Source organism: Silurus aristotelis (assembly GCF_946808225.1).
Source record: "Silurus aristotelis genome assembly, chromosome: 16".
NCBI classification, from domain to species: Eukaryota; Metazoa; Chordata; class Actinopteri; order Siluriformes; family Siluridae; genus Silurus; species Silurus aristotelis.
Window position 1 is genome coordinate 11,873,293 of NC_139589.1, and position 14,335 is coordinate 11,887,627.

Consider the following 14,335-nt stretch of genomic DNA (forward strand, 5'->3'; position numbering starts at 1 on the left):
AGAATATTTAACAATTCTTATTTGTCCCTGCCTGTCACCTCTCTCTCTCTCTCTCTCTCTCTCTCTCTCTCTCTCTCTCTCTCTCTCTCTCTCTCTCTCTCTCTCTCTGTCTCTCTTTCTCTGTCAAGTTAAACAAACACCTGCTGTACTAGTGACCAATAATCATGTCTCTTTCTTTTTTTAGGATCTGCTTGATTCATCTTGATTCCCTAGCTCTGGATTGAGTTCTCTTTACTTGGAGACCTCTCTGTGGAGCTGGGGATGGTTCCTCATTAACAGCCTAAAGATCCATGAAGTAACTGAGCAACTCAAGAACCTTATAGATGGATATGGACTGTAATTAATATCAACATACTGCTATGGTGGCTTGAGACCACGGTTTGCATGGACAGTTCTGCATTTAAGCACCCAACACTGAACAACACACCAACAATCATAAAAATGAAATGAATGCAAATTTGGTGCTACGTGGATAAGGATGGGTCACATTTTGTGTTTGGTTCCTGTCAAGGTTTCTTTTCCATGCCATCTCAGGGAGGTTTTCCTTGCCAGTATTGCCACTGGCTCACTCGTTAGGAATAAACTTAAAATTTTAAAAGGACCAAACTTATATGTACTAAACTTATACATTCAAATATATTAACTTCTTTATCTCTGTCAAGCTGCTCTGGAAAAATGTCTATTGTTAAAAGCATTATACAAATAAAAATGAGCTGAATTGAATGATGGTTTAATTAGACAGCTTCAGACTGGGACTGCTTGAATATGAATTTTACATAATATTTGATTCAAATGCAAGTTTTAAACAAAAACATGCAGCAATGAGTGGGTCATGATAGGTTCTGATTAACGCCTACTGAATCCAGAATAGACACAAATAATGTTGTCAAAAGATCTTGTAGTTATTTACCAGTTTTTAATCAGCTTTCAGAACATAAGCAATAAATAGTACTTTCAAAATGTAGTACTTTCTACTAATTATACTAATATACTAACTCCGAAGGACACTGCAGATGGATTAAAATAATAGCTATCATTATATTTTGAGTTTGATATATGTTTTTTCTTTCTTTCTTTTTTTTTTTATCAAGAACCATGGTTGATGCTTTTCAAAAGTTTGTACCAGACTTTTTTTATCTTGATGCACTTTGTTGAGGCTTCTTCTCAAACCACTTCTGGGGCCTTCCAGAAACAGATGTATTTACTGTATTTTGGAATCACATCCTATTTCACTTGCAAACAACTTGACATTCAACTAATTTAGCAACTTCTGATGTCATCTGGTTTCCCAAGGAAAATAATTTAACAGTAACAGTGGGGGAATTCTAATGCAAAACACAATGGTGGGTTTTTGTTAAATGTGAGCCAAAATCATCAAAATGAAAAGAAATAAACACTTGAAATATATCAGTCTGTGTGAAACCTATATAAAGTTGATTTATTACTAAAATAAATCAACTTTATAATGATATTTTTAATTTATTGAAATGCACCTGTAAATTGTGTGTAAGATTATTGTCCCTGTAGATTTGGTGAAAGGACATGCTGTCATGAAATTTAATCCATCCATCCATCCATTTTCTCCCGCTTATCCGTAATTCGGGTCGCGGGGGCAGCAGTCTAAGCAGGCCCCCGCCTTCGACTGCTGCCCAATCCTCACAGCACCGTCCCTTACGGTCCCTCCTGCAGGTGGTGAGCCCACGGGAAGGCAGCCCCACGTCACTCCGACGTCACAGACCTTGATATTTCCCTCGTAAGGGACCCCCGGAGCATAGAGGGTTAAGGGCCTTGCTCAAGGGCCCAAGAGTGGCAGCTTGGCGATACCGGGGCTTGAACCCCAGACCTTCCGATCGGCAACCCAGCGCCTTAACCGCTGGAGCCACCACTCCCCTTGAAATTTAAAATTTAAAATCAACTTATTTTTAATGATAGATTTTCTCAGTTTAAACATTTGATATGTCATCTATGTTGTATTCTGAATAAAATATTGAAATTTGAAACTTCCACATCATTGCAAATTGTTTTTTCACAATTTGTACAGTGCCCCAACTTTTTTGGAATTTTAATTTTTTAATTTTTTTTTATTTATTTGCACAAAAACACACAATTTGCCTTCATTTGAAATCCCCAGGCAAAACATAATGCACAAAAAATAAGGCACAAAAAGAGCTGGGTCATTTTATGTTAATACTGATGCTTCGGTTAAAGATGATGTTTACAGGTTGTAGTGAAAGGAGACTTGTTGAATTGTGTTCACTGAGTTTCTTGCTTTAGTAATTGCATTCGTTCTCACTGCATGATACATGTCTGTGATGTAGCGCTCTGTTATACTGCATTTCTATATTGTAATATTGATGCTTTTCATAGACGTGTATCATAATGATAGTATTAAGAAATGGATTGATTCAAAGAGGACCCCACTGAAGGCCTAGTTGTAAAATTCACAGTCCACCACTGGTTATTCCTATACAAACGATACAGTGTTAGAAACAAAAAGATAATACAGACGTGTGATTTGCTGCTGCGCTACTGTCACTTTACTTTTCATGCCTTGAAATATCTGTCCCAAAGGAAATCTGTAGCAAACAAAATGAAAGAGATTAGACATATCATATTGAATTAATGGTTAAATGTATTGTTACATATTATTTAATGTAAGATATGAATTGTAAATTGCAGTCTGTTTTTTAATTCACTTTTTTTTTATATATATTTTTAAATATTTTTAGTCATTCCAAGAGCTAGTAGTGAACTACAAGGCCCACAAAACGTCGCTCTTTATGACGTCATCTCTAAGCGACAAACAAAGTTACCTTTGCCCTGCTCTGGAGTGTCATTTTTTGTAAGGTAGGTTTAAAGCGTTTATTTTATTTCCCAGAATGTATTTAATGTATTTCAATTATATGCTTTTCGTATTTTTTGTGCAAGAGTTGGACAAATGTTATATAGATTTATTTGGTCGCTAGTTAAATCTCTACACTTAATGAACTATGGCCTGAGTAAGTTGCGGAGTTATCAGTCAGTACAATCTGATTTACTGACAGTTTTACTCAAATTATGCATTTTATTCCAATAAGTGTTTTCTCAGCTGAAGCAACAAAATCACATATATTATGTGGAATTATCTTTGTGCACAAATGTGAAGGTTGCATATATTTAAAATCAGTAATACTGATCCTGCAGAATGCTATAAATTTATATATTTTTTCTTTTATATAGAACATATTTTTGCATAAGTTGAAGTGGGATACTTGATTATTTTGCTTAATATTGACCAGATTATGATTGTGCGTCATAGGTGCACAAATAAACAGGAGATTTATTATTTATAACTTTAGATCATTGTCACATTTATTGCATATTAAGTTTATTCCACTTCAGCATATTAAACAGGACATTGGTGCTTACAAATCTCCAGAAAAAAACACAAATGATAAAACGCATAATTAATGCACAAGCAGAGGGAAACTTCTTTGATTTGGTAATCTACAAAGCTGATATGGTAATGACAACTAATAAAGACAACATATGCTGCTGTGATCTATATTTTAATAGGTAAATATGAATATTCTTACACTGTAGATTGTTTATTAAGAATACCTACAGGTGGATAAATTGTACATATACGTATATATATAAATACTAAATAAAAGCCATAAGTCTTGTTTTACAAATTATTATAATACCATTAACATATTCAGGAATTGACATCACAGTATCTATTTTAATAGGCATAAAAGTTAACATCTAAAATTTATCTTGACAAATTAAATTGCATATAATGGGGAATCTATTGTACGTTTTTGAAAGTTTGTTGCTTTTGAGATCCGCAAAAGATTATTCTTTTTTATATATAAAATACTGCATGTATTACTACAGTGTAAAATTATATTCAGTAATGAGCTATAGATGCAAACTATATATACCATGTATACTATGTATACAAACTATTAAAACTTAAAATAGCTTGAAATAATATGCTAAAAAATTTTCCTATTTTCTGCAATCTGTACTTTTCTGTGATCTTGACTCCAAACTCTGCAAATATGTGTATTGCTTTGTTCAGAGAGATGGCGCTAGCTGGAGTGCGTGTGATTGAGTTAGCCGGACTCGCCCCAGCACCCTTCTGTGGAATGATCTTGTCTGATTTCGGGGCCCGGGTGATCCGTGTAGATCGGACAAAGGTCACCATGGCGATGGACTCACAAGCAAGAGGCAAACGATCTGTGGCTTTGAACCTGAAGAGTCCACAGGGTGTGGCTGTGCTGAAAAAACTGTGCCTTCAGGCAGATGTAGTTCTTGAACCCTTTCGGAAAGGTCAGTCCAAATAAATTGTGCACAATGAAATAGAACATTCTGTAAAACCTTTTTAGAGGTCAATAAATGTACAAAATATTTGGTTTAGCATCTGTCAAATTAATTTTTAACTTAAAAAAAAGTTAAAAATGTTTCTGCCACAACACAACTGTAGTCTCTTTTAAAATTGGCCGAAGATGAAAAAAGTTTGTTAAACAGCAGCTATAACATGCACAGAACCAGTTTTATATCAATAAGCTATTATTTTAAAAGTTCATTCATTCATTCATTCATTTTCTCCCGCCTATCCGTAATTCGGGTCGCGGGGGCAGCAGTCTAAGCAGGCCCCTGCCTTCGACTGCTGCCCAATCCTCTACAGCACCGTCCCTTACGGTCCCTCCTGCAGGTGGTGAGCCCACGGGAAGTATTTTAAAAGTTGTTTCATTGCAATTTATATAATATAAATGTGTTGTAGACTAAAACTCATTACAGGCTTATATACAGATACTAAGTCATAGTCTTATAATTAGAAATTTGTTTCATTAATAATAGTAATAATAATGGTTAACTTAAGTCCTATGCAATACAAGAGTTATATACTGTATGTACAGTATATGGACAAAAGTAGATTTGAACAATTCCAAATTTAGTACCCATTTGCCGTTATATAATAACCTCCACTCTTCTTGGAAGGTTTTGGAGTGTGCTTGTGGAGATTTGTGCCATTCAGCCACAAGGGTGTTGGTAAAGTCATGTCCTGATGTAGCGTGATGAGTCCTGGGATGCAGTCAGTGTTTCATTCTATCCTGAAGGTGTTCAATAGGGTTGAGGTTAGAGCTCTATAGCAGGCCACTGAAGATCTTCCACTACACTTGTAAACCATATCTTCATGGAGGTGTCTTGGGTAAAGGGTATTGTCATGTTGGAAGAGGTTTGAGTCTTGTAGTTCAAGTGAAGGAAAAAATTTATACCAGCACATGTACAATTGTGTGCCTCCAACTTTTGCAACTCTAGCAACAGTTTGGGGAAGAACCACAGCTGGAAGGAAAGTGTCCTAATACTTTTGTCCATATAGTATGTATAAATAGTGATTCAAAATAAAGGTAAAGTGTATAACTGAACATATTTTTTAGTGCTGAGTTTTAGAGTAGTAACCTTTTTATTTATTTATTTATTTTTACCTGTGTTGTGTTTGGGTTGAAGGCGTGATGGAAAAACTGGGTTTGGGCCCTGAAGTGCTGCTGGAGGAAAATCCTCGGCTTATTTATGCTCGGCTCACAGGTTATGGACAGAGTGGCTCCTACGCCAAAGCTGCAGGACACGACATTAACTACCTAGCCATGTCCGGTACATACTTCACCTCCATCTTCTCTTTATGCCACTGCACTGCTGAATTTTTGATTCTGATTGGTTAGAAAGTGTTGATTAATTTTCTATTACATTGATACCAAGGCAACTAAAAATCAGGTTTATGGGATTGCACTTGGTTTTAAAATGCTATTGTTTCAATAGAAAGTATTTTTGAAAGAATATTCAAACCCAATAGAAGCTGCTATTATTAATAAACGGAATAGAAAAATGAACAACCCTAAAGCTGTTATTTCTTTATAATAATACAATGCATGTTTCATTTATTAGCCTACTATTAAATATAGTAGGCTTATAAATTAGTTTTTATCCTGTTATTAGTTACAGTTAATGTTGCAGAATGTAAAAAAAAAAAGTTAGCCAGATTTCAGAGCTGCTTTTTAACGAATCAATGCCTTTTGATCAGTCAGATTTTAAAATGAAACCAGGATAGATAGATAGATAGATAGATAGATAGATAGATAGATAGATAGATAGATAGATAGATAGATAGATAGATAGATAGATACTGTCTGATTATTATAATGAGATATAGTAATACAAATACTACTACTTATAACAATAATAATTCATTGATTCAACTTTCTGTGGAAAGTCTGACGGTGCTGAAAACAAATAAAAACATGTATTATTAATTGGTACATATTTTGATTACAGAAGGCGTCGCCAGTGTCAGGGCTTTGTAGCAGTAGGATATATAGGTGTAACTAAAAGTTTTCCAGCATAGTAACTTTCTGACACAAGAGTTTATATAATTTCTGTTCATGTGTTTGAGAATCAGTTTAATTAGCTTTATATTTGTACTTCATAGTGTTTTTGATTTTTCCTGTCTGGAACAGGACTACTATCCATGCTGGGCCGTAGTTCGGAGAAACCCTACGCCCCACTGAACTTGATGGCTGACTTTGCAGGAGGAGGCCTGATGTGTACTTTAGGGATCGTTCTGGCTTTACTGGAGAGGAGCAAATCAGGCCAGGGGCAAATCATTGATGCCAGTATGGTGCGTCCTCTGACACACACTGACACTTTTGTACAAAGTCATCATTTATTCACAGTAACAAATAAGCAAAAGTTCACCGTCTGAAAGAGAAGCCTGAGTTGGCACTCACTTAACACTTATTTATCACTGTAAAAGGTGCTGAACCATAAATAGTGTGTCCTTTCTTAACTAAATACTGTGAGAGTATTGTGGATGGAACCACTTAGAAAACATTGAGTTGTCTTAAGACTACGATTGCCTCAAACAGTTTGAAAATAGAAAAAAATATATATTTTCCCTGCCAGTGTGCAGACTCCAACAAAATAGACATTCAGTACACACTTTTAAAAGGAAATTATTTATAATGACACTATCTAGCGTGAACCATAAAAGGCTGGGTTCCCTTTTGAGACTGCTTCCTTCCTTTTAAGGTCTTTTCCTTATATTTGTATCAGGGTTTTTTTCTTTTCACCATCCATCTTTGACTTGCCTGTTTAATAAAATAGAAATAAATCTATAAATGAAAAATCACATCTAGAATGCATTTATTTTTGTAAAGCTGAATTGAATGAAAAGAATCATCTAGTAAACAACTACAAAAATGCAATCACTTGTTCTTAAGATATTGTGCCAATTAGAAATCTATGCTGGCCACCAGAAAATATAATAGAAACGAATAAACACTTTTCAACACCTGGACTTGGACTATATTATGTATAAAATATTACAATTACAGTAATTCAACATTTTTGCAAATTTTCAAACTTATGTGATGGTGGGAAGTAAAGTGATAAACAAAGTTTGAAATCCATGATTAATATTTGTACTATTAATAGGTTAATTAAGAGGTTAAATGTTTTAAACAGCATAATCTGTCAATAGATTATAAAGCATAAATTGCTTTTTTTCATGTTGAAAAGTCCCTCTTGATTGGTGACTCTTTCCATGTGTCTCTTCACAGAAAAAGTCACCTTTTCAATAATTATGAGTTTGTTGTTTAATAATACACTTTCATTTATCATTAAGCATAGATTATGTAAAATCTTTGCCGCATGTGATTGAACTATTTTATAAATGGATTCAATTATAATGTAATAGAATCAAGGCATTAATATAAATTTGTGTTTTGCATCTGAACAACTGACAGCTGCTGTTCTAGAAATGCGTCAACACCAATCAGACGCATGTCCTATCAGAAACTGGACTTCAACAACACTGTCTGTTAGTTGCATTGGTACTGTAATTTGTGTGTACTTATGCTCACGTTGATGTCAGTGCAGGGAAACTTGATGCAAAACTTTACGTCATTAAAAAGAAGCAGCATTAAAATGTGCCTGCGATTCGCGTACATGTGCTATAATGCTTTTGTTAAATGCGTAATTATACGTCGTTGTGTATAAATGTAGATTTTTTTGTGTCTGAGCTTCATTGAGAAAGGATGTCTCATTACATTTGTCCTTGCTTCCTTTCCTCGCATCTTCAGCAGAGTGAGGACGAAACAAGAAATGAGGAAAGGAAACAAGGAGATGCAATTAGAGAGATGAGAGAGAAGCGCTTCTTTTATGATTGCGTATAAAGAATAAAAGCCTTATGATAAGTGATTGTCCACTTCAGCACCACAGCGTTCCAAGTGCATGTGGTTCTGATCTGAACGTAGACCTGCATTATACACATTATCTGTAAATCCTAACATAAATAAAAAAACACAGAAACTCGCACATATCACTCCGAAACATGTCTGAAACTGAGTAAACATACACACATTCGCAAGTTACGTATTTGTATTTGAAATGAATGCGTATGAAACATAATTATGTAATTACGCACTGGGGAAATCTTTAGTGCGGCATGGCTGCTGTCATGATAATTAGCTCTTTCTCTGATGAGCAGTGATGATATCTGTCATATAATTCCCTTAACAGTTTCACTGCACCTGCAAGATTAAACAGGGGTTTGGCAGTGGCTAAGTAGCAAAGTATCATCTCTGTTCTCGATGTCAAACCAGCATGACAGCCAAGTCACACTGTGCCTAATTAAGATTTCATTATCTTTGTCCACTCACATTAGTGTGGAAATTGTCACTGTAGCGTTTTGGATGAATCCCATTTTCGTTTGCTTATGCAAACTTCTGTTTGATTATGGAGAAAAGTTTTACATAATACTATACATACATATATACATTATGGCTTTTATTCTTTATGGGTGAGCTGAATTCTAATGGAATTAGCTGGATTGGTTTCTTTTAGAAAATCTTTGATGAGTGATAATCTAATGGATGTAATATGAGATCTAATGGAAATCATCTGAAATTGAGATAACATTACATCTTTTAAATAATCTAAGAGATAATCTCCTATAGATTATCTCTTTAAAGTGATAGTTGAGGGTAACTGTGGAGTAACTGAGGTAGTCGGAGGAAATGAGAGGAACGAATAATCCGACATCTTTGAGATAGTCTACCCGAGATAATCTGAGCTACTGTAACTATCAAACTGAGGTAGTATGGGATACTTCAAATAATTGAACATCAAATAATCTGATATCAGTTAGATCTGAGATGTTACATATATACTATGTAAAACTCTTTTAGACTATCTCAAATATGTCAGAATATAATAATTATCTCATTTCTAGCTTGCTATAACTGAGATAATCTTTCATAACTGTGAATGTCTATATCTCACCTTTCAATTATTGCACATCAAAAGCAAAACGTTTCATTGACGAATGAGGAAAGTACAGAGGTTTTAAGTGGACAGAAAGTTTGATATGCAATTATGTATTTAAATGGACAAAAAGTAATTATACAAACATCATCAAATTGTAAAGCCTAGTCATGAGTTACTACAGTTCCTGCTCTTATTATTTTATTTATGTCCTTTTCTAGAGAAATCCCATATATTGCAAGAATACTTAGAAAAAAGCTCTTTCTGTATACAAACATAATAAAAAAAAATCCGTCCATTAATGTCTTGAATTGCGATAATAACCAGAAAAACTTTAACCAGCTCATTGTGCATTTGTGTATAGGTGGAGGGAGCGGCGTATGTCGGTTCCTTCATGTGGAAGTCTCGCAGCCTCGGTCTGTGGAACCGGCCCCGCGGGGAGAACTTGCTGGACAGTGGTGCTCCGTATTATGACACGTATCAGACCTCTGATGGGAAGCACATGGCTGTGGGGGCCATTGAACCACAGTTTTATAAACAACTGATCCAAGGTGAGAGCAAACTTTTTTTTTTTTTTTCTCTCTTTTTGGATCTTTAGCTTTGAAATGAGAATGAAATGAAAACATATAAACTGCCTTTGTGTAAGTGCTTCTGTGACTGTACCTTCTATTGTACCTGCTTCTGCTACACACAACATTTAAGAAGAAATGATGAAAGGATTTTTAAAGAACTATTACAGAATAAGACATTTGTGTGATACAAAGACTATACCAATCCCACAAGCTAATTCCGGAAATGTCAGATTAGTGAAATTACATGATGTAATTGCCAAAGGCATTTTCTATTGACTTCCAATTTAAGAAGCAAAAAGAAAAAATAAATGAGTCGATGCTAATGGTGACAAATTACATTCAGATTGTCAACAATAGCATGAGTTGTACAGGGAATTCTGTCTTTTACTGTAATTTTTTTGGATAAAAAAATAACAGTCTTTTACTTTATTGTTTTGTTTGTTAGAAGAACAGTTTCCATGTTTTCTCTTTTTTAGTTTATTGTCTTTTGTATCTCCGTACATTCAAAACTGGGTTGCTAATTTTAGAAGCATCACAATTTTACAATTTTCAAAGTATTTTCTAGACATAGAGCAGAACTGCGAACAGTGATCACAGCTGTTTGAAGTGGCCAGCTATTAATAACCATTGTTCCCTATGACCAATTGGTGACTACCATCCCTTTCCTTTTTTTGTAATAGTAATTTATGCAGATCCGATATGATTTTCATTCATTTAATTACAAAGCAATCAATAACTGAATTTGTTTTGCATCGTCTCCGTCCAATATTTTACCCTTTTACGAAGAAAAGTAAAGTAAATATGCACCCTCTATGTTTCCTTGCACATTAATTATTAATTTAAAAAAGTGCACTGGTGATCTCAGTATAATTACAATTCTCAAAAAGGCCCAGGGAAAAAATTATTATGGTGGCTGAGAGAATATTTTTTTCTCTGTTGAAGAAAAACCCCTTCACAGCAATTGGCCAGATCCATAACACTCATCTGAGTCAAAGATAACAGTCAAGAGAGTAAATACAGAGGCTTTACCATGCCTTACCATGTAAACTATTGATAAGCCTCCAGAGTTTGTAAAAAAAAAAATAGCTTGAAACTTCTTATTTTCTGACAAAGAACAACTTGTATCAGAATAAGTAGAAGAATTTGGAGAAGAGAAAGATCTGCTTATGATTTGCAACATATCAATACAACTTTTGGCATGGGCATGTATGACTGCTAATGGAACTCATTGCCTTGTATTTATAAATGATGTGACAGCTAACTAAAACAGCAGGAGAATTAATTGGATGAGGTGTATATGGCTATATTATTTCTTAAAATTAAAACAAATGCTTCAAAGCATTTTGGCCGGTGCATTTTTAAGTCAAAGAAGTAGAATGCTTTGAAATGGCCAAGCCAATCACCTGACTGTCCAGCATGCATATTGCATGCCAAAGGCAAAACCGTAGGCAAAATCCCCCAAGAGCACGCAGGGACTGATAACATGACCAGACAGAGCATCAGGGAAGGTGATGCCATACAAAGGTGAATACAAGTGCAGGCTTTATACATTTTTTATTTCAAAACATACAACAAAAATAAGAGACACTTGGCACAGAAACAAGTAGAAAAGTGGGTAGTGACAGACAACAATGATGAAGAAAAACAAATACAAGACAAATAAATAAATAAATAAATACCAGACAGTGCATCAGGTGCCAGGTAAGACTTAAATACAAGTGCGAAAGGTTGTTTTTTTTTGCCCACTAAATGGCCGCAAGAAAGAAGCGAGTAACACGAGTGGCAAGTGAATACTAGTGTGAACGTAGGGTGATGCTATTCTCATGTAGAAATGTTCAGTTAAAAAAGAAAAAAAACCCACAGAGATTTTTGACCGCAGGTTCTCGAGGTCATTCTGTGGTTCTTGTCTAAGTTTCATCTGGTTTAAATAGAAACCATGCAAGGATGCTTCTCAGTATGTAAATGCAGATTTCCATCCAATCATCTAAGTGAACAGAGTCCAGGTCATGTTCGTGTTTGGCCCTCTTAATCCTCTTTTTAAAGCCACATATGACTTTTTTTTACTGTTCACATTCATTTTTAAGAACATCCATCAATGTAATGCCAAATCTTGGAACTGAAAACTGATTAGATACTGTTTGACGGGACATGAGAATGCCACCATCTTGTTTCTAATCATTTTGTTTGTAACTAAAAGAATGTTGGTGTGTCATATCGGCCTGCCATACTTACATTGCGGACTCAGTTATAAGGCTGAAAAATTTGTATTCGTAATGTTAACATTTTCTTCTTGACCCAGGCCTTGGATTGGATGCTGCATCCCTCCCACCACAGTTGAGCATGTCTGATTGGCCAGAGCTTAGACGGACATTCACTCAGGTATTCGCACAAAAGACGCAGGCGGAGTGGAGTAAGATCTTTGACGGGACAGACGCCTGTGTGACCCCCGTGCTGCCTCTGGATGAAGCCGGGTCACATCCTCACAACCGAGAGAGGGGCTCTTTTTTAATGGACGCTCAGGGTGAGGTCAGCCCTCGTCCGGCACCCGTCCTTTCCCGCACCCCGGCTCACCCGTGTCTCTCTCGTGACCCTGTAGTGGGTGAGCACACTCGCTCTGTGCTGGAGGAGTACGGCTTTGACTCGGCTCATATCGAACAGCTGCTGTCAGCTGGCATTGTAGAGTGCAATGAAGCCAAAGCACGTCTATAATATGATAAAAAAACGCAGCAGCAGCATTGTGAATTGTGACATACACGCACGCACGCACACACACACACACTCACACACACAGCCTTTCTGCCTCATATTCCTACCGCCTTCAGCAGAGAACTGTTGTGTGAAGAGCTATTAAGCTCAAATTAACCATCGTTTAATTCCAAAGTTTTTATCAGAGTTTGCAGAAAACAGATTTGACTGTGATGAGATGTTTTGTCCTTTAAATGCACAGCTCTTTACTGTGATTATTCTCCATCACAGAGCTGAACTGAGTCTGAAATCTGTCTTTGAAGTCTCTTTGATCATCACTATTAAGCTTTTAATTTACAGCAAAGAGATTTGCTAAAGCGTGTTTAATGATAACTGTCTCTATCCACAACATAAGGTAAATATCAATCTAAGATTTTTAATTAAACTAGGACAGGGCTCATCAGAATGAATGGCACCCTTAGTATTAAAAAGGACATTAAGGAGCTCAGTTTGTCTGCCTACTTCTGAATGATTTTTTGTGTTTTCTTTTTTAAAAATCAACCAGCCGTGTCTTTTGGAATAAATAATTTATTTTTTTCTGAAAAGCAATAACTTTTATTTTTTTATTTTTTTGAAACCAGTAATGAGTTTCTGGTAATCTTTAACACTAATACCAGCACCCATCAGTAGGTTATCTGTAGGTTACACCATGTTGTTAACATTATTTACACACCAGGTCTCACTCATCATATCTGCACTGAGTGATGTTACTCAGCAACCAGAAATGCAAAGTAATTGTGATAGAAACTAATTTAATAAAGAGTTTCTATAAAACTTCTCTGTAATAAATCCCAAAGCATGCTGTTCACCAGGGCAAGTCATTCACTGACCCTAACTAATTGTAAAACATCTGCTGGTTAAAATGTCAATTCCATATACTGTAAATCTTGGTCTTCCTCATTTTTGAAATATCACACTAATGAATTTTGGAGATATGCACTGAAGTTCATTTGCTGAAATTTGCTCAGAAAGACATGGGTTCAAATGTGCCAGCACTGGGCCCATAACCATCAATTGCTCTTTGTTGACATTTTACAATTGATCTTGAACTTGATTGGATCGATAATAACTCTGCATTAATCCTAATCATCCCCTTGTTAGTGAGATATAGAATAATAATTCTGACTAAATATTCGAAAAAAGAGAATGCCTGCTGTGGCAGAGTTTGTGTGGGTGTTTGATTGAGACAGAATAACAGAATAAAAGAAATAAACACTTGAAATATATCAGTGTGTGTGTGTGTGAAGAATCCATATAATATACGAGTTTCACTGTTTGTATTGAATTACTAAATAAATCAACTTTTTAATGATATTTTATTGAGATGCACCTGTGTATATATGTATGTATATCACACTGCTGAAGGCATCAAAACTATGAATTAACACGTGGAATTATATACATAACAAAAAAGTGAACTGAAAATATGTCATATTGTAGGTTCTTTAAAGTAGGCATCAAGAGAATGCCAAGAGTGTGCAAAGCAGTAATCTAAGCAAAAGGTGGCTACTTTAAAGAACCTACAATATGACATATTTTCAGTTGTTTCACACTTTTTTGTTATGTATATAATTCCACATGTGTTCATTCATAGTTTTGATGCCTTCAGTGTGAATCTACAATTTTCATAGTCATGAAAATAAAGAAAACTCTTTGAATGAGCAGGTGTGTCCAAACTTTTGGCCTGTACTGTGTGTGTGTGTGTGTGT

General features: G+C 35.4%; 1 protein-coding gene across 1 annotated transcript; it reads left to right on the plus strand.

The window, feature by feature from the left end:
* Positions 1-2,758: 2,758 nt before the first annotated feature.
* amacr (alpha-methylacyl-CoA racemase) lies at positions 2,759-13,852 on the plus strand. Its single transcript, XM_083564705.1, has 6 exons — positions 2,759-2,847; positions 4,067-4,317; positions 5,500-5,643; positions 6,504-6,664; positions 9,674-9,860; positions 12,181-13,852. Exons 2-6 carry the CDS (start codon positions 4,071-4,073, stop codon positions 12,588-12,590), a joined length of 1,149 nt encoding a protein of 382 aa, XP_083420831.1. The 5' UTR covers positions 2,759-2,847; positions 4,067-4,070; the 3' UTR covers positions 12,591-13,852.
* Positions 13,853-14,335: the final 483 nt, after the last annotated feature.

Bases quoted from the DNA above. Each gene is read 5' to 3' on its own strand.
- amacr (XM_083564705.1), top strand. From the start codon at position 4,071: ATGGCGCTAGCTGGAGTGCGTGTGATTGAGTTAGCCGGACTCGCCCCA. The intron at 6,665-9,673 runs GTGCGTCCTCTG...ATTTGTGTATAG, and splicing joins AAATCATTGATGCCAGTATG to GTGGAGGGAGCGGCGTATGT. The intron at 9,861-12,180 runs GTGAGAGCAAAC...TTCTTGACCCAG, and splicing joins TTATAAACAACTGATCCAAG to GCCTTGGATTGGATGCTGCA.